This window comes from Rhinolophus sinicus, chromosome 5 (genome assembly GCF_057876585.1).
Source record: "Rhinolophus sinicus isolate RSI-liver-muscle chromosome 5, RSI-T2T, whole genome shotgun sequence".
Taxonomy (NCBI): Eukaryota; Metazoa; Chordata; class Mammalia; order Chiroptera; family Rhinolophidae; genus Rhinolophus; species Rhinolophus sinicus.
The window spans coordinates 19,088,797-19,108,503 of NC_142505.1; the positions used below are offsets into that span (position 1 = coordinate 19,088,797).

The 19,707-nt window shown below is 43.2% G+C and overlaps 1 protein-coding gene across 1 annotated transcript in view; it reads right to left on the minus strand.

Moving 5' to 3' along the window:
- Positions 1-585: 585 nt before the first annotated feature.
- Positions 586-19,707, minus strand: part of TGFBR2 (transforming growth factor beta receptor 2) — an 83,320-nt gene continuing 64,198 nt past the window's right edge. The window contains exons 4-7 of the mRNA XM_019745289.3: positions 18,549-19,348; positions 16,828-16,969; positions 6,219-6,346; positions 586-3,377 (exon numbers count right to left, since the gene is read on the minus strand). Coding sequence (XP_019600848.3) covers positions 3,198-3,377; positions 6,219-6,346; positions 16,828-16,969; positions 18,549-19,348 — 1,250 coding nt within the window. The 3' untranslated portion in view covers positions 586-3,197. The remainder of the gene's footprint in view (positions 3,378-6,218; positions 6,347-16,827; positions 16,970-18,548; positions 19,349-19,707) is intronic.

The following is a 19,707-nucleotide window of genomic DNA, read 5'->3' on the forward strand; positions in this document are numbered from 1 at the left end:
GCTCAAAGTTGGGGCAGAAGAGCCCATGTGCTTTGTCACAAGAAAGCCTGTCAACAGTGACCACGAGGTAACTGCTCCAGGCACATTTGTCTGGCGATGCAGATAAGCTGATTAAAAGCCCCAAGTGGGATGCTGTGGCTAAGGAGAAAGAAAGAGGGAGGCAGCATGACTCCTGGCAGGAGTAAAAAAGGTAGCAGCCAGCTGCTAGTGTAAGGAAAGGAGAAAATGTAAGAATCAGACATGTGCTCTTAGCAGCAGCCTCGGCTGTGCCAAGCCCTGGAGAAGCAGCCATGTGGATGCAGGCAGCTTCCAGGGTGCTGGGGTGAGAGGAATGGGCAGCCAGGAGCCTTGCCTTGCCTTGGGATAAGGGGCAGGCCATCAGTAGCATCTGCTCATCTTCTATTATTAAACTACTGTGAATGCTTTTGTTTAAAAAAGGGACCTGAGACTGTCACTTGAACAAGAGGATGAATATGGGAAAGCTAGAGAGGATTTGTCTTGTGATATTTTTCTGTATAAACTGCAAAATAACTAAGTGAGGCTCATAGGCTTAGCTATTATGAATAGGAACAAGAAGCAAGAGGCTGACCTGAGTATTTTTGCTTTATTCAATCTCATAAACATTTTATTTATATAAAAGACGAATGAGGCACAGTATGAAAATAAGTGCTTGAGACATTTGATATAAAAAGAGTATATAGCATTCACATTCCTATTTTAATACATGAGTATGGCTGAAGTGTTCCATAAAAGAATAAAACTTTCCTTTTATGTATAGTAGTAAAAAGAAAAAGTCAGTATTTTTAGGAACTACAGAATGTTATTATTCCTTGGTCTTTTTCTTGAATAAGAAAAAAAAACAAAACATAAACAAAACAGGCCACAGTATCATCTGACACTACATTCCAGTTTATGCTGATGATGACCCAGAAATGATAAAACTCTTGAATCTTGGAAGATCCCAGTAATGGACCAGTATTCTAGCAATTCACCACTAGAGGTCAATGGGCAACAGCTATTGGGACGGCATCAAGCAGCTTTCAAGTGCACGGAATATCTGGGCACTTCCATGGTTTTGCAGCAAACCCGTCCTTAACACCCTCAGCCCACAACCACTGAGTAGGGTGCCTAAGAGTTCCACCTCATCCCAAACTGCTAAAACCCCAATGAACAGAGACCTTCCAAAATCAAAACAGAGCTGATGTGCTCACTGCTAGTCCCTCTCTAATATTCCTATTTGGTTGAAATTAAGTAGCTTCGAAAACATTTTGTAAAAAGACATTATTTGCAGCATTAACACTTGTCTGTGAATTAACAAGTTTCTTGTGGAGTCTTAAAGCTCATTCTTCTTATCCACGTGGACACAGATTTCCTAACTGTGAATGGGGTTCTTGTGTCCCACACTCAAACCCTCACTAGCACATTCTGCGAGGGTTGGGAAGGGTAGTTATGGTGGACAGACTGGTAGCCACGATGAAAGCTTCTTGGAGTAAAGGGCTCCCCTCCCTAATACAGAGGGGGAAGCTCTGAATAAACAGACAAAATAAACCTCTGTTAACCGGGACCTCTTACAGGAGATCTCCTTTAGTCCAAAAAAAAAAAAAAAAAAAAAAAAAAGGCCAACCTCAAATCTTACCATCAGGGCCAGTAGAGGGAGTGAATCAAAATCTATAGCCCAGGGCACCCGAATGGCTCAGTTGGTTGGAGCGTGAGCTCTGAACAGGGTTGCACACTGTTCCCCAATATTCTCCAATAAAAAAAAAAAAAATATTATACAGCCCGAGGATGACTGCTTGAGTGCACATTCCTTACAAAGGACTTTGGTTAGCGGCAGGTTTAATTCCCAGACTGGGGTGGGGGTAGGCAGAAAATGCAAATGTTTATATCAAGAAGTGAAGCAGCTTTATAAGTGTGTCCACAACTTCATTTAGTGAATGATGTGAACGGGAGAAAACTGGAAACCATCTGCTATCTATTCTCACTTGAGGATCCAGATTTTTTCTTTTTTTTTTTGGTAAAGTCTCCAAATATTTAAAAAGTGGCTCAATTTTGTCAAACGCCGCACTGGCCAAGCAAAACACTTGTTCCGAAACTCCTGATTGTGGCCATATCGTGCAGCTCAAATCCTTTCCACTAGGCCAAAATACACGTGAGCATTCAGGAGCCCAGGAGATGGAACCCACTGGTGTTGCATAGAAATACAGACTCAAACCAAGGGTGGTGAAAAATGAAACCCGATGAATCCTGGAGGAGAGATCTATTCCCTTTAAGGAACGGGAGAGGGCTGGGAGTGGTCAATAGTAACATAGATATGGGGGGGGGGAATTAATGTATATGACTATTTTATTAGAAGGTGTGGCAATTTCAGGGATGAGGACATTTGTCCTTCTGATTTTTCTGTAGCCTGTACAGGTAAAAATGGGGCTCAAGACATTTAAACTATTATAGATGGAGCAAAGTTTCTGAGCTGGTTGAGGAAGGTGGTTCATAAACCAGATGTGGGGGTTGAAGCTCAAGTGAACAGCCCAGGAGAAACAACGGCACACAAGCACCCCAGGATCTGGTCCCTAAACAGCGTGACTCTAAGTAGCTCCATGGCCAGACGAGGACCCACACACAGGGAACTATTTTGCACAAGCAAGTGGAACGTGGTCGTAGCGGGCTTGAGACATGGAGCCTCTCTCGTAATGCACAGTCCCCCCTTGTGTCGACAGAGAAGCGTCCCGTGTGTGATTGTCAAGAGCTAATGTTGTCATGGACCCCTTCTTCTGTGCTCGGCTCTGGAGCTCGCCAATCAAACCTATTTCCTGGGAATATCTGGTCTTTTTCCTTGTCTCTTTCCAGAGTATGGCTGTATATATAGATATAGACATATATAGATATATATAAAACATAGCTATTCCATATTTATATACAAGCATTAATAAAGTGCAAATGTTATTGGCTATTGTAAAAATCAATCTCATTTCCTGAGGAACTGCTAACACAGCTTATCCTATGACAACGTCAAAGGCATAGAATGCTTCATGTCACCCACTCCCTGCCACTGTTGTTTCTGCTCAAGCCCACAGTTTACAGGGAGGGGCGTGACCCCTGTTTTTCCAGGAAGCATCAGTTTAGGGGCAGCTTCCTGCTGCCTCTGTTCTTTGGCAACAGGGGCGGCCTCTTTGGACTGGGCCCAGCCTGCCCCGAAGGAGCTATTTGGTAGTGCTTAGCGAGCCGTCTTCGGGAATCTTCTCCTCGGAGCAGCTCCTCCCCGAGAGTCTGTCCAGGTGCTCCAGCTCACTGAAGCGCTCTGCCACACACTGGGCCGTGAGACGGGCCTCGGGGTCGTGGTCCCAGCACTCGGTCAGAGTCTCACACACCATCTGGATGCCCTGCAGAGGAAGACAAGTGCCGAGGCCACATGAGTGGGTGGGTTGGTTGGCTGGCCTTGTTCCCGCCGTGCAGGCCAGGTGAGAAAGAGCCTGTGCATTTAACACATTCTGACCGCGCACTCACTGCATGAGGCCAGCCAGTTGCGTGTGGATGGAAGGAGCTGTGCAGGTGGCTGTGCACCGCCCTGGAAACCTGCTGTTCCTATTCGTTCTGGTGCCATTTGATCCCAATAGACTGTTGAAATGGAGCAAGGACCCACTAGTGGACTTCTGGGGTACAGCAGCATCCCCAAGACCTGAAAATTCCCATGAAGTGTGCCCCTAATGCTATTTCATATCTTTCTCCTTTTTCAGAGCAGTTTTAGCTTTTACTGCGTAGGACAGTTTTAGGTTCACAGCAAAACTGAGTGGCAAGCACAGAGCGTTTCCACATACCCCCCTCCAACCCTCCCAACCTCCCTCACATCAACATCTTGCATCTGTGTGGCATATTTGTTCAAATCAACCAACCAACATTGACGCAGCACTAGAAACCAAAGTTTACGTTACAGTGCACACTATGGGTTTTGACCAATGCACCGTGAATGCAGCCATCATTATAGCATCCCACAGAATAAGTTCACTGCCCTAAAAAATCTGTGCTCCCCCTGGTCATTCATCCCTCCTCATCCCTGAGCCCCTGGCAAGCACTGATCTTTCCACTGTCTCTGTGGTTTTGCCTTTTCCAGAGCGTCTTAGAGTGGGAATCATACACGTTTCTATTTTAACAGGGCTGAATACCCTAGTCAGAGGGAAGTCCAGGCATTAGTCTGGTTTTATTTTGTGAAGTCCACACATTTTGTGGAGTGATGCAGTAGCAGCTGCCAACGGTGCCCTCTGTTATGCCCCCCTCTTCTCCAACGTTAGGCTGGACCCTATGAAACAGCTGTCTGTAGGTCAGGCCTGCTTGATTCTAGGCCGTTTCACAGGGTTCAACCGAACCCCAAAATGGCCCCATTCAAAAGGTCCATCCAGGAAATACTGCCCAGGACAGTGGCAAGGGTCCTCTCACAGCCTTAATTTTTATTTTGCATTGCAAATACTTTTTTATGTCATTTCAAATCATTTTTGGAAATAAAGCAGGCAGGAGTTACACAGAGCGTCTTAGAAGCAGAGTGTGCTCCTGCCAATTACAGGCTCAACGTTGTCACTGGTGACCCCTCACACAGGTGGCCCTGATGGAACGGCTAAATCCCAACACTGCCCTGTAAACTGGCACTTTCCCCATACTAGTAACTTTCCTAACACACCTAGGAGCCTCTCCCTCCCTTCCCCACCCTCTGTGAGTGAGTTCATGATGTTGAATTAATTGCATAATTCACCTAATTGACGGTATTGATTGATGGCCCTGTTCGGAGTGGAGTGTTATTGTTGGTACACAAGTAACATTTATTTTATTCTGACACTGTAATTACAGGCAGTAAATTAAATTAAATATTAAGCATTAACTTGAAATCAATAGGGCAACAAATCTCATTAAGAGAAAAAAAATGTATTATGCAAATTCTTTCCAGAATTTTATCATCATGAATAATGGCTTCATTACTAGAACTATACAGCTTCAGAGGCAACTGAGTTTGAAAGAAACACTAGTTCCTTCCGATTTCAGAGTTAACACAAAACAGTGTTGCATTGTCAGAGTCAAAGAGGCTTTGCCCTAAACCCCAGGGAAGCCCTGGGCTACTATGGCCAAGTTCAGGCTCTCCCAACTTTATTAGGTTCTGTCCTGGAAGGGGCTTGAGGCCAGGACTGCCACAGGCCAGGCTTCCTGCTCCATCTGTCTTCCCAATTGAGCCTGACTTGTTGTTACTGTTTCTTATCTGAATTTGCTTTGCCCTTAGGAAAATCTATGACTTAGCCCAAGCCTTCACGGGATAAGGGAATTCATCCAAAGGAGACAATAAAAGGTTTTCCACAGTAGAAAGAACAGTTCTGTCAGAGAGATAGGGGCACACTGTTCCCTCTCGTGCTTCATTCAGGGTTCTTTCCTGGGTGGGTCAGACAGTCCTCTTGCTCTCACAACCTATCACTTTGTTCTTTTTCTCTGACCACTGCCTTCATCCAAATGCCCCCAGACAAAGAACTTGGATAGGTCTCCTTATAACTCCAGAATTACTGCCCTGCTATGGATGGCCTTACCTACCATTTCTTGGAAAGGAAAGAAAAAAAGAAGCCCTTAGGATGTTCCCAACAGACAGATTTCCTACTGGTTCACTCTCATTTCCTATTCTTTTATTGCAGAGTGAGGTGTGGCCTCCTCTTTCCCAGCTCTGTGAGCACAGCCTGTGAGCACAGCCTGTGAGCACAGCCTGCACAGGGCCTGTACATGATCCTAAGCACACGGCAGTTGCCTGTCGGTCCAGCTGGCTGACAAACTCTGCTTATTTCTCTCTGCTAAGTATTTCCTTCCAGAGCTGAAAATTCCCAGAAGAAAACATTTGGAACCCAGAAGGGAGCAAAACATAAACTCCCTATGTAAAAGCATGGGGGTGAGTGAGTGGCAGAGGCCGCAAACAAAATATTTTAACTGGAACCAAGGGGGTTTGGACAAAGTGACAAATGCCCTTCAAATGATTATTCGTGAGCCCTTTTTGAATGTTGTACCTACTGCCAATTTGAAGCTTAAAAATAACAGGGTCAGCCCACTTTATTGAAATTTTCTTTATAAACAAAACCTGGGAGGATCACAGAACACAAAGGGACCTGACCTCAGATTGAAGGCCAAATAGCCCAGAATTCTCTCCTGCCTAAGAGGTTACCTCAGATGACTCTTACTCTCCCCGCAAAACAGCCACTCCTTACCTGGTGGTTGAGCCAGGAGCTGGGAATTTCTGGTCGTCCCCGATCTCTCAACACATTGTCCTTCATGCTTTCGACACAGGGATGCTCCCGCACCTTGGAACCAAATGGCGGCTCATAATCTTTCACTTCTGTGAAGAAAGCAGGCAAACACAGGGCCACTGAGGAGGGTGTGTGCATTCAGGGGACACGAGCCTGTTGGGAGGTCTGGCTGACATCATGAGGCACTGAGTGTCGAAATATATCTTTGATTAATTACTCAGAGCAAGTTTTTAATAATAATGGATTAAGACAAGAAGGAAGCAGTGGTTTTGGAAGGAGCTTGAGAAGTATTCCACAAAGGATTGTGGACTTACGTGCTAGCAATTGGGCTACCAGCTGGGGACAGAGTGGGGAGGAAGACCAACGAGGTCAGGAAGCTGACATTTTAACACAGGCATTCTTCATGGGGTGCTGTTGTCCCAAGGGAACAAAACTGGTTCTTGGGAGGTAGAAACAGTCTTACAGATTGCAGTGGTTTGCAGCCCTATGAAGGGCCACAGTCCATGAACAGATTTAACCCACCGTGTTAGATTTCATGGCGATATTCAGCCTAAAAAGGAAGGAAATTCTGATACATGCTACAACACAGATGAACCTTGAAAACTTTATGCTAAGTGAAATAAGCCAGACCAAAAAAAAAAAAAAAAAAAAAGATAAATATCGTATGATTCCACTTATATGAGGTATCCAGAATAGGCTAATTCATAGAGACAGAAAGTAGACTAGTGGTTGCCAAGGATCGCGGGGAGAAGAGATGGAGGATTGTTATGTAGTGGGTACACGGTGTCAGTCGGGGAAGGTAAGAGAGTTCTGGAAATGGATAATGGTGACGGTGGTGTAATATGGTGAAGGTACTTAATGCTAGTGAATTGCACACTGGAAAATGGTTAAAATGGTGAATTTGTTATGTATGCTTTTTCAAAGGGGGGAAACATCATGAGGAATAGAAATTAAGAAAAAAAAAGTGTCTACAAAGGCTCCTTAGGAAGCAATGATGAAAGAAGTTTGAGATATGCTATTTAGTAAGATGACAGAGGAGAGAGATTAATAATAATATAAACAAACAAAATTTTAAAAGGTAATTTTCTTTCACTGATCCACGGTATAAAGAAAATAACAGAGGATGATAAAACCCTTCACTAGGACTTCAGGTTTCAACTAAGGTCAGTTTCTTTATAGAAACTTCCTTGAATATGCCCCCAAAGCCATCCTTGGTTAGATGTCCTGGGCAGAGCTATAGTTTAGCATGTGTCATATTTTAATATGACGAACTCTGATCCCGCAACACTGATGCTGTCGTTCAGATTAGGAATGGGGATGGGGGCTTAAAGATACGCATGTTTGAAGCTGACCTTTCTTCTACTCCAGGGAAATGTCACATTCATGTAATACATATTTTCTCAAACAGTTGTTCACTTTTTGTCTTATTATGAATTTTTGTAATTCCTCCTTTCGTCTTCTCCCTCACTTGAATATCCTACTCCCACCCATTTCCTTTTATTTTTAATCATGGCCTAAAATGTGTAAAACAATGTGTCCATTTGCCTCTCAGTCACCAGCTTTAATATCTGATTGTGGCAATCATGAAAGCCACCCTCAGGAAGCACTGCTCTCTTTTGCGGGGCGGGACTATTGAGGCAATGACATTCTCAGGTCTCCATTAAGACATGGAGGATGCCCATTGACAGACGTTACAACGGAGGTCATGCCTCTCTGGAGGCCACGTCCTACTTGCTCCTCAGTTCTTCTCAGAGTCACTCAGAATACCAAAGGCATTTACTTTGCATAGAAAGAGGTATCCACAGACAGCTAGGGGAAAGCCTGAACCTGGGGAGAGGTGGTTAGAGGGCAGGAAGCCTCTGCCAGCCAGGTGGGCACCGATGGTCTTTCCTAGAACAGAACCTCATACATTGAAGCCCGGACAGTGCTGGGGAATTGAGCAGAGCTGAGGACTGGCAGAAAGTTGGTTTTCAATTCCAACTTTGTCCCCACGGTTTCAGTCATCCAGAGGCTGATATGCTTAATCCACTTTGGTGAAATTGCTGGGGCCAACTTACATATCTTTTAGCCCTACCTATCTATTTTTCATATTGGTTCTTCAAATATTTTTATTTTAGAAAATGTATGTAATTAAAACTGAAAAAATTACTAAATAGACTGGTATAGACAAAAGCAAATCTCTCTCCACTCCTAACCCCTAGTTTCACAGAAGTGGTTTAGGTTGAATGGTGGAACTAAAAGTGACTTAAATGTTTCCCTTGTTGTTTATAAATGAGCACTTCTCAATGTATTCTTTATAAAAGGCCAGGTGTTTTGCCCCCAATTCACTGGGGACCGAGGCCTCAGTAAAATACTGTAGAAATGAATTAAAAGAAAAATGGATCCACTTGAGTGTCATGGCAACACCAATTGCTATTGAAGTTACTAAATAACTACTCTCAGTTTCTGTCCTTATCATATCACACATCTGAAACAACCAGTTTGAGGACCAGAACCTTCCACAGACGACACTTGGAGCCGCATTGTTCTAAATGCTTTGCAAGGAATATGAGTTGCATCTTGACAGAGGAACTGAATACCAGTTACTTAACATATTTTAAGGGTTTCACATGAGTCAGACAGAGAATGGCGAAGAAGAGCCTTCAGAGATGTGATCCAACACCTCATTTTATAGCTGAGAAAACTGAGGCCAAAAAGTTCACTGGATTCCGGGAATAGCACTCAGAACTGCCGACTGTATTACTGTTACTTTGATGAAATGGCTTTGCCTTTTTAGGAGGCTTTCCTGTTTTCTCCTCTCTACCAAGCATTTCAGTGAGTTCTTTCTTCCCCAAACAGAACAAGCACAGCTGGGAACAAATGTGTCCCTCATCGCCTTAGCTAGGCCATCCCCACCATGTGACCCCGAGAAGGGGAAACTTCTGGGACCTGTTGGATGTTATGGTTTGCAATTTCCAAACAAGCTATGCAAAAACAAACCCACTGATGACAAAGAGTGCGCTCTCATTACTGCTGTTAATTACCGACATTAAACCATTCTAGGTTTAGGGAAGTCAGTGCAATAGGTGGTGGTGGAGGTGGGGGAAAATGAGACTTGCATGTTATGCCACAGGCACCGGCTTAGGGCATGGTTGGCAATAAAGTGAATGCAGTCTTTTCTAGAGTTCCTCTTTGTGCATCTGACCAAATGATACCCAGTCCCAGGCCTCCCTTCCGTGAAGAACTGCAGAGAAAGCAAGTTAAGGGGTAAGTGGGGTTAGCACGGAGAACGGTACCCCGGGCTAACCTATAGGGAGGAGCAGTCAAAAAATTTGGAAACACCTCTGAGGAAAAAAAAAAAATCAAAGCGTTTAGAGAGTAAGACCGAGTTTAGCACTTAAAAAAAATAGTGCTAACGACATGCGTCATAAGTAGGGATATTATTAGTTGTGTTTACCCTAGCTACGTCATAAACTAGATACGAGGACTTGGAAAAGAAATGTCCACACTTTGTGCCTCAGTTCCCATATCCACAAAACAAGAGAAGTCGCAGTGCCCTCCACCATTACTCAGTACAGTTGTCCTCTCTTATCCACGGTAGACACGTTCCAAGACCCCACTAGATGCCTGAAACCATGGAAAGTACCAAAACATATATACAGTGGTACCTCGGTTTTTGAAAGTCTCCATTGATGAACATTTTGATTTACGAATGCCATAAATTTTATGGATCTATGGTGTCATTAGATAGTACAATTCATGCTAAATGTGCAGTTTTCGGGGTTGATTTTAAAGGCCGGAATGGGTTAATCCATTTTGCATTACTTTCTATGGGGAAACCGTGCCTCGGTTTTTGAACATTTCAGAACTCCAACGGTCTTCCAGATGGATTATGTTCGAAAACCTAGATACCATTGTTTGTGTTTACACACACACACACACACACACACACACACACACACACACACACACGGTTTGTTCTCACTGTAGATCTTAGCAACTTCAGCATACAATTTTTATTCTTTCCTTATTAAGTCTAGAATTTCACCTTTTCACTTTAAGGAAGGAATTTACGGCTTCTCTTTATGACAGATCTGAATTGCCAGCATTACTAACTACTCTTGCGCGTTGCGGGGCACTACTAAGTAAAATAAGAATAATTTGAACACAAGTACTGAGATACCAAGACAGTGGATCTGATAACTGAGACAGCTACAAAGGGACTAACAATTGGGGGACCGGATGAAGTGCGGATATGATGGACGAAAGGATGATTGACGTACTGAGCAGGACAACGCAAGATTTCATCATGCTACTCAGAACACGGTGCAATTTAAAACTTATGAATTAGTTCTAGAATTTTCCATTTAATATTTTTGAACCATGGTTGACCGTGGGTAACTAAAACCATGGAGAGTGAAACTGTGGATAATGGGGGGCTACTGTACACTGCTATAGGACCACTGGCCACACAACCTTCTACACTCACACTTCCCATGCATGCTGGCCCAACTCCAAGTGGGGCAGGCTGGGCGTGTGGGAGTTCACCCTCCCAACTTGCCCCAGGGCAGCCCTCAACCAGAGACAGATGAGAGTTAGAAGATAAACACTCAGCTTCCTGTTCAGTGGGGTGGTGTGACGCTGAGGTATATGTTTGATGCCCCAGCCAGGGTCCCCACCAGCATTAGGCTCCAGTTGTCCACAGTGAAGACCCACTTGACCACACACCACATATTGGCTTCCTTCCCTTTCATGACTCACCTCCCCGTTCCCTTATTGGCATTTCCTGAGATCTCTTCCCAAATAAATTACAAACACTCAAAATCTGGTTCCAGGGTCTGGGACACCCAACCCAAGGCAGATGCCCACACAGCAGAATTATTTACTCAAACCAAGTCCCTGTCTCACCCACAGGCTGCTTCCTAAGACAGATGTACTGAGGCCGGACACCTCAGGCCCTCCCTGAGTGCCTCACACATCATTCCTAAGCACTTCACCTCGCTGCTTGAGAATAACTCGCTCTTCTTCCCAGCATCCCCTGCCTTCCCCCCAGTGTTTTCACTGACGGAAGCCACCCCGACTCACAGGCACGTGTAGCGCCGTTAAGTTCTCTCAGAGGCTCTTAGGAGAAACTACACTTATATCCCTCTTCCTAGTTCTGCAGCAGAGGGCAAGTCTCTGGCACAGCAATGCTATTCCTCTGAAAGTCAGCATCTGCTACACAGCTGTTGCTTTGTAGTTCCAACTTAACAGTGCAGCAAAGTTGTTGATAGTTTTCCCCGAAGCAGTACCCCAGCGTTTTGTCTGCCCTCCAAATTATACCGCCCTGAAATCCGGGGAAATGAAGTGCTTCCATCCTAGTCTTTTTAGTCTTCAATTCTTTTCTCCTTTTTTGTAGTCTTCAGTCCTTTCTCTCTCACCCCTCTTCCCGCCCTTCCCACTCCTTCCCTTTCTTTTTGACTCATTTGCACTTTTTGTCTGTCTCACAAGACTGCAGGGAGCCGACAATATGGTCAGGAGCCATTCTTGGGGTTGCGTTTATGGTCTTTGTTAAATACTTGCTCAGCTGGCTGCTGTGTGTCAGCTTCTATTCAGAGGCCAAAATGGCTAGGGATTGGGGAGTCGGTCTGCTTGTGGGCCAGCTTTGGCTGGGGTGACATGAAGCCTGTGACTGCTGCATTTGCCAAGGGGGGCCTGAGAGGCACCCCACCTTCATCCGCCTCCCACACACCCTACAAACACTCGCATGAACACCAACAACCCAAAAGCCGCTGACAGAGATTTCTTTGTAAAACAGAAGCATGCTCTGTAAGAGACCCAGTCTCTGGGTTTGTCATTGCTGAATGGAGATTTCATGACTTTTCTCCTTCATTGCAAAACAGGAACACACCAATCACCTCCTGCTATCTTGCTCCCTCTTCAAACAACTATGAAGCCCTGTTTTCTCAGGTTTTCTTTCAGATGGTCAAAGTGTCTGAAATAATACCCTCTGTCAGTATCTATTCCCTAATTCTGCTTTATTTTTCTTTCTAAAATCATCATAACCCACCCCTGATATTCTACAGCTACTTGCTCATGACCTGTCTTTCCAGAATATTAGCTCTTCATTAGATTCACTCTCCCTTGAGGACAGAGGTTGTTTGTTCTTTCTTTCTTTCTTTTTTTTTAACCACTGTTTGCTTAGCATTTTGAATAATGCCTGCCATGTAATAGATACTTAATAAATATTTGTTGAGTGAACGAATGAATACATCTTCAGAGAAATTTAAGAATAAGAAGGTTATCTCATAATGTAAGACACTGAGCCTGCAACATGCTACAGAATTTAGTCGCCTTGGGATTTATTAACAGAGAATGACCGGGGGGAGACAGGACAATCACTGGAATCTTTCAGAAGGGAGGCAGGCCGTCACTGAATGTGCCTCACTTCAGGTACTTTCAGAAAGGCTTCAAGTCAAAGGCCAGGATACACAAAGTACTACCAACTACCTCATCAATAATAATAGTAATAATAATAATGATAATAATAATAATGATGGTAATCATACCTGCCATCTATTAAACATGTTCTCCATTGGTCAGGCCAGTGAGTACTAGGAAAGTTAGAGCCTGTGGGCTATAGTCAGACAACAGGGCTTTGATTCCCAGCTCCACAACTTTCCTACTCCCAAAGCCTCAATTTTTTCACCTGTAAAATGGGGTTAATAATAGTACATACTTCAAAGAGTCCTTGTTAGATTAAATGAGCTGATCCATGAAGACATGGTACCTATCATTCCCTTGTGTTTATTTCATGACCAAACCTACTTCTACTAGAAAGCCCTTCCCTTTTGACCACTCTCTTCAATTACGACAACCCATCTTTTGAGCTCCTAGGTGGAAATTTGTGCTAACTGACAGAGTTGTTACCAGTTGGCTTCAGAAGGTATTATCATGTTTGCATTTTCTCACCTGATGACAGTGAGGGCTTCCCTGTGAGTGCTGTATCTTTCTCCCATTTTCTGTGCTGCTCTGCACAGAGGACGATGCTGGCTGATAAAGAAGCAATTCAAGAGGACACTCCTGTGTCTTACCCTTCCTTCCAGAGTTGACCTGTCCCTCGCTGCCTGACCCTACTGTTACACTCCCTTTAGCCGATGTGGGCAGGCAGCCCTCTGTGCCCTCTGCCTTACCCTCCTGCAGCACTAACCATAACCGAACTGCACTTGCGTGTTTATAAGTCGATTTCAGTGTTCCAGTCCCAGTAAACAGCATGAGACAAAGCCTGGGGGCAAGACCTAAGAGGCGTGCAGAACAACAACTGCAGAATGAGAGCACGGTGTGGAGAGAAGCCTAGAGAGGCAAGAGAGGGCGGGCCTGGCACCCATGTGAAGGGTTTGGGCTCAACCCTCAGACAGAATGGAGTCATTTAAAGGCAGGAAAGCTAGGATTTCACATTCTCCTGCAACACTGTCCTCTGGATGCTTACTGTCCTACTTCATCCAATTAGATGTTCTCCCACTCAGAATAAACTGGATGGAATATTAGTTTCCTTACGCTGTGAAATGAAACATCCCTCTATAATTCCTCATACTATGGTTAAGTATACTCCACATTTCCTTTTTTGAAATGAGACTGCCAATGAAAAGTAGTAATTGCATATGTTGTATTTCAAGTCACAGGAAAGAAGTGTAAGCTTAAGGAAAGCCCTTTTACATCCTGCCCTCTGTCTTAGACCTTATAAATGAAAGCCTAACATCAACTAGAGGGACTTATTATTGATTTTCCTTGTAAGGTAATAAATGTGTCTGCCTGTGCAAATTTTGAAAAAGGAGAAAAAACAAAAGTCTGTTTGATCAGTAGACTATATGCTTCTTGAAAGCAAGACCTGTCTTTCCACATGTTTCTCCAACAGCTAGGAGGGAACATGTCCATCTTCAGGCTTTATGAACCTTCCAAGGGACTCTTTAAATATAAATGAAAAGTCTGAAATTAAGACTAGGCTAAAAAATCATCTGTCTTCAAGATTTTAAGACATGCCAAAAAGGAAAAAAAATGTTCTTAAAAGACGTTCAAAGAAAGGGTTTAATACGCAAGTTCATACACTTAATCAAGTGAAGGGCTTTCTGTTGGACCAAAGTGAAGATAAATAACTTTGGTTTTTTTCAGTCTGAGCAGAGATGGGGGAAACAGAACTGTGGGCTGAAGATCAAACAAAATGAGAACCAGGATGGCCTCTTTCCGGTTCCCCAAATGCCGTCTGTTCTTACCCTAAAGGTTATGAAAGGTTTTCTGAGACGAGCTGAACAAATGAGATCCTGTTCCTTCCTTGGGAAAACCTGTTTATACTGTATCTGTTTTTAGATCTCATAAAAGTTGGTGAACTCCATTCCTCCTCATTAGCCCGAGTTCTTCCACACTCAGCAAATATCAACAGGAAAGGGCCTCTGTTGTCGCGAAGAGTGGAGGCAGGGTACTCACATGGGGCCCTAATAAGCTGGCTGCCCTGACAGAGCAAAAGACAGAGACACAATCTCCAGCTCATGTTTATAGAATAATGGGCTTCAAAGGATAGGAAAGATACTGAAATTTAGGTAAATTTATTCTGACAGTGACAACGGCATCATCTCTGACACAACTCACACCAGTCTAAGGATTCATTTTGGAACTGTCAAAGCTTTCAAACAGAAAATTATTCTCTGTGGCTGAAACTTGGTTATACAAATCTCACTGTGCAAGGAAAAACTAAGTTACTTTTGAAAGTGCTGTGGGGGAAGAAATCTTAGGCAGGAAACCAGAAAATAACAGTGTCAGCCAGACAGGAATTACCATCCCCATGCAGAGACTCAGAGAACTAGGTGATGGCACAGCAAGATATTCAGTGCGAGGGGGTGACCTGGACCCATCCTAGAAAACCGGGTAAGCATGTGCTAAACAGGATGAAGAATCAGAGCCAGCAACAGTGGCAAGCAAATCCACCTTGGGCAAAATATTGGGGAGTTTGGCTCAGTGACCAAAGCTGTGGCAGTATGAATAACAAAACAAAGAATATTGGCTATTCATAGACTAAAATAAATATCTATAACTCAATAGTGTTATAAATACATAATCAAATGAATAAATAACAGGAGGTGGTGAAAGAACAGATGTTCCTTATAGTAGAATATCTATAATAAATGTAGAAGGAATAAGAATAATAGAGAATCACTGTCAGGAAAGCATTACAGTTACAATTGTTGCAAGTAAGAACTACTGATGGATCCTAAAATTAGCAGGCAAAATTATGACAAGAAACAGGTCTAGTATCCTGACTATACAGGTGTCTAGTATCTTTAGAAACAGGTCAAGGCGCCTTCCCATGAGATAGGTATTAATTACAAATAGAAAAAATAGTTACTTTACAGGGGAGAGACCTGGCAGATACCATCTTCACCAAGGATCAAACTGAACAGGCACACTGACATCTGGTGTCCCAATATGAGAAATCGAGGAGGACACAATGTCATTTCTGTGGTATTCTTGCCCAAAATACACAATCTCAGTTGAATCATAAGAAAACATCAGAGAAACCCAAAGTGAGAGACCACCTGTAAAATAACTGGTCTAAATTCTTTGTAAGTGTCAGGGTCATGAAAGATAAAACTAGACCTGTCACAAGTTGAATGAGACTAAGGAGACATGACCATTAAATGAAATGTGGGATCTTGGATTAGATTCTGTTCCAGAAAAGGACATTACTGGGGACTTGGACATTCAAATAAATTCTATAGATTAATTAAGAGTATTGTACCAATATTAATTACCTAGCTTCACTATTTTTGCAACTATGCCATATGTTAAATGAGTACAAAACAAATAGTTAAAAATAAAATTGGAGTAAGCTTGATCTGCCTTCCCACAGCCAGAACCATGATGGGACGTGTAACTTTCTAAGGTGAGACGTAAGACTGTGATGGAAACTACTAAGAGGAGAGTCAGAAAAAAGATAAAGTAATGCAGACCTCAGCCATGCTCATGTCCAGGAAGTTCAGGGGACAATAGTATCTAAAACAACGACATTCCTCTGCACCCTTGAAGAATGCAGCATTCCTCAATTATTTCTCACCACTAGATTTTCCAGAACCTAAACAAATATGTCAAATCATTCTGCTTGTTTGCCCAACAAAGGCAAGTCATGTCCATAAAAGTAAATTTTGAGTCAAATTCATCTCCTGAACTTTATAATTCTGAAAAACCTTAAAATACACACAAAAGAAAAAAAAATCAGATACTTTTTTGAATAATATATCCATTTGATAAGTAAAAATAATTCTTATATTCTTAGTGTTCATCGCTTGCCAGATATTTAAATATCTGTGGAAAGATATGTCAAGAGAGAAAAGTAATTATGTTTCAAGAAAGGAGATAAAAAAGTTTTATGCTCCAAACATAGCTTTCAGATTAAAAACATAGGCTTTTCAGCACAATTCCAAATTGTTCTGTGTACTGCCAGACCTCAACTAGCTCTCATTGTGGGGTTAACTCTTCTGTAACCCTGGAATCGGGTCTGAAGCAAACAACATCATTTTGAAGGCACATCTGCCACGGCACCAGGATGGGGGTCCATACATACCTCCCACTGCATTGCAGCGCGACGTCATTTCCCAGAGCACCAGCGCCATAGAGTAGACATCTGTCTGCTTGAAGGACTCCACATTCTCCAAATTCATCCTGGACTCTAGGACTTCTGGGGCCATGTATCTTGCAGTTCCCACCTAAAGCAAAAACAGACATTGAGGCCCATTATTTAATCCCAGCTGCATTTTTATTTTTGAAATATAGCTGATGTTTATCCACTACATGAGGAGATAGTCTTTAAAAAGCACAAAAATAATGAGACCTGCACAGAAAAGTATAGCTTATGTAATTATTTTTAAAAGTAGGTGTTCTCTTCCTGAAAGGACCTTTAAAGAATATAAACAAAGCATGCCAAAATAAGGTCTGCCTTGTCTAATCCCATGATATATGTCACCATATTATACAATAAAATCCTTGCAGATAACCTGGGAAACAACATCTGTGATACTTTAGATGTTTATTTTTGCTTTTGCAAATAAATATTTTTTCATTCCTGAAACTCCAAGATTTATGGTGGAAATAATAATCATTGCCATTAGTTTTGGTCACTTAAGGACTGTGTTGATCTTCTTTGTTTACTCCATGGCCCATTCTAGTGTGCCAAGGATGTAACATAATTTCATAAAATCTCTAGTAAATTAAATTGCACGAAAATCGTAAAAGACTAAGTCTGGATCTTTATGTAGTTTTATTTGGATGATGACTGATAATATAAAAACACTGGAATACAAAGGAAAAAAGAAAAATGTATATTTCTAGGGAATATTTGATAAATATTTGATAATGCAGCATGAATAGCTTGACTAAATAACAATGAAGTCCTACCTTTCCAAGGATCTAAGGAAGGTCAAGTGAGTTAATATTATTATCGCAAGGAATATTTCTTATTGGCATGCACTAGAAGAAATTTTTCTTTTTAATAGGTCATTGCATGACTCATTATCCTGGCACAATAATCAGTTCGTGTTTCAACATGTTTACCTCAAGATTTCCTGTGCCAGGGACCCAGAGGGCTGACTGAGCAGTAACTAAGTGCTTCAGAAGCACGTTCCTGCACCTGGTTAGAGAAAATGTTGGTGCTCGCGACAATTAAGCTTCCAGCATGTGAAAACATGGGGGTCCGTTATTCATAAAGGATGTCTTGGTAATTTCTAGTCACTTTCCAATATCTCCTTAGCTAAAAAGGTTTCTATTTTAATCTGTGAGATACTTCAAAAGCGGAATTGTTCATTCCCTCAAGTCCATCACTCACACAAATACTCATTGGTCACTTTCACTGTTCAAGGTATTGTGCTACATGGGACCAAATGGATGTGGATTTGGACTTCAAGGAGATTGCTTTCTAGAATGGTAAAAAAATAAAAAAATAAAAATGAAAAACCATAACCACTATAACTACCAATAGTACAGAGAAAAAAGGGCTGAGTGCAACCATAAAGAGAGGAAAATAACAGATAAAGTACTAACACTGTTTGAAGCAAAGAAACATAATTTGCCAATGGGAGAGAAATGAGGACTGGCTCAAGGAGAAAAATGTCCTGAAGTGGGGAGGATTTGAAGAAACCAAATGCTTATTATCAAAGGCACCCTGGCAGGAGAGAGTGGGGCATAGGCAAGTGTCCAGAGTGTAGGACTGTTTGAGGCAAGATGCAGGAGATAGGGATCAAGGGGGAGGGGGGGCAGGGACAAGGTGAGGGGGATCCAGGTGTAACTCACCTGCCCACTGTTGGCCAAGTCATCCACAGAGAGAGTCGGGTCGAGACGCAGGGAAAGCCCGAAGTCACACAGGCAGCAGGTCAAGTCATTCTTGACCAGGATATTGGAGCTCTTGAGGTCCCTGTGCACGATGGGCATCTTGGGCCTCCCGCACAGGGTGTGGTCACTGTGCAGGTGAGCAATGCCCCGCGCGAGGGAGCTGCCCAGCTTGCGGAGGTCCTCCCAGCTGATGACGTGCCGCGTGAGGTACTCCTGCAGGTTGCCCTTGGCGTGGAAAGCGGTGATCAGCCAATACTGCTTCCCCAGCTCCGTCTTCCGCTCCTCCGCTGTCAGGAACTGGAGGATGTTCTCATGTTTCAGGTTGATGTCCGAGAAAATGTCCTTCTCCATCTTCCAGGAGGCATACTCCTCGTAAGGGAAGATCTTCACCGCCACGGTCTCGAACTGTTCTGATGTGTTCTGCTTGAGCTTGGCCTTGTAGACCTCGGCGAAGCGACCTTTCCCCACCAGGGTGTCCAGCTCAATGGGCAGCAGCTCGGTGTTGTGGTTGATGTTGTTGGCGCACGTAGAGCTGATGTCCGAGCGGTCGTCTTCCAGGATGATGGCAAGCTGCTCGCTGAACTCCATGAGCTTCCGCGGCTTGCTGGTCTCCCAGGAAGGAGTCAGCTTCTGCTTCCGGTGAACACGGTAGCAGTAGAAGGTGATGATGACGGCGATGGCGATGCCCAGGGGTGGTAGGAGGCTGATGCCTGTCACTTGGAATATGACTAGCAACAAGTCAGGGTTGTTGGTGGAATAGTCTGATGTGAAAACAAAACAGGGGACAGAAGGAGTAGGGTTGAGTAGGTATGCACTGTGGAAAAGGGGGCGCCTACCTCAAGTGTCTCGTTTTAACATCAGTGTAGTTTTTGTAAGTAATATATCGTGAATCTTTATCCCAGGGATGGATGCATTTAAACATCAGTTTAAATGTCATGCTCTAATAGAAATCTAGGAAAACTTGGAAGATAGTTTATTTTACATATTCTCATAGCACCCTACATTTTTCCTGCGTAACAATTTAGCACAACTTTAAATAACTATGACTCTACTTAGTGGTTTTTATATCTACTTTCCCCACCCCCAGCACACTGAAAACGCCATGTTGGCAGGGACCATG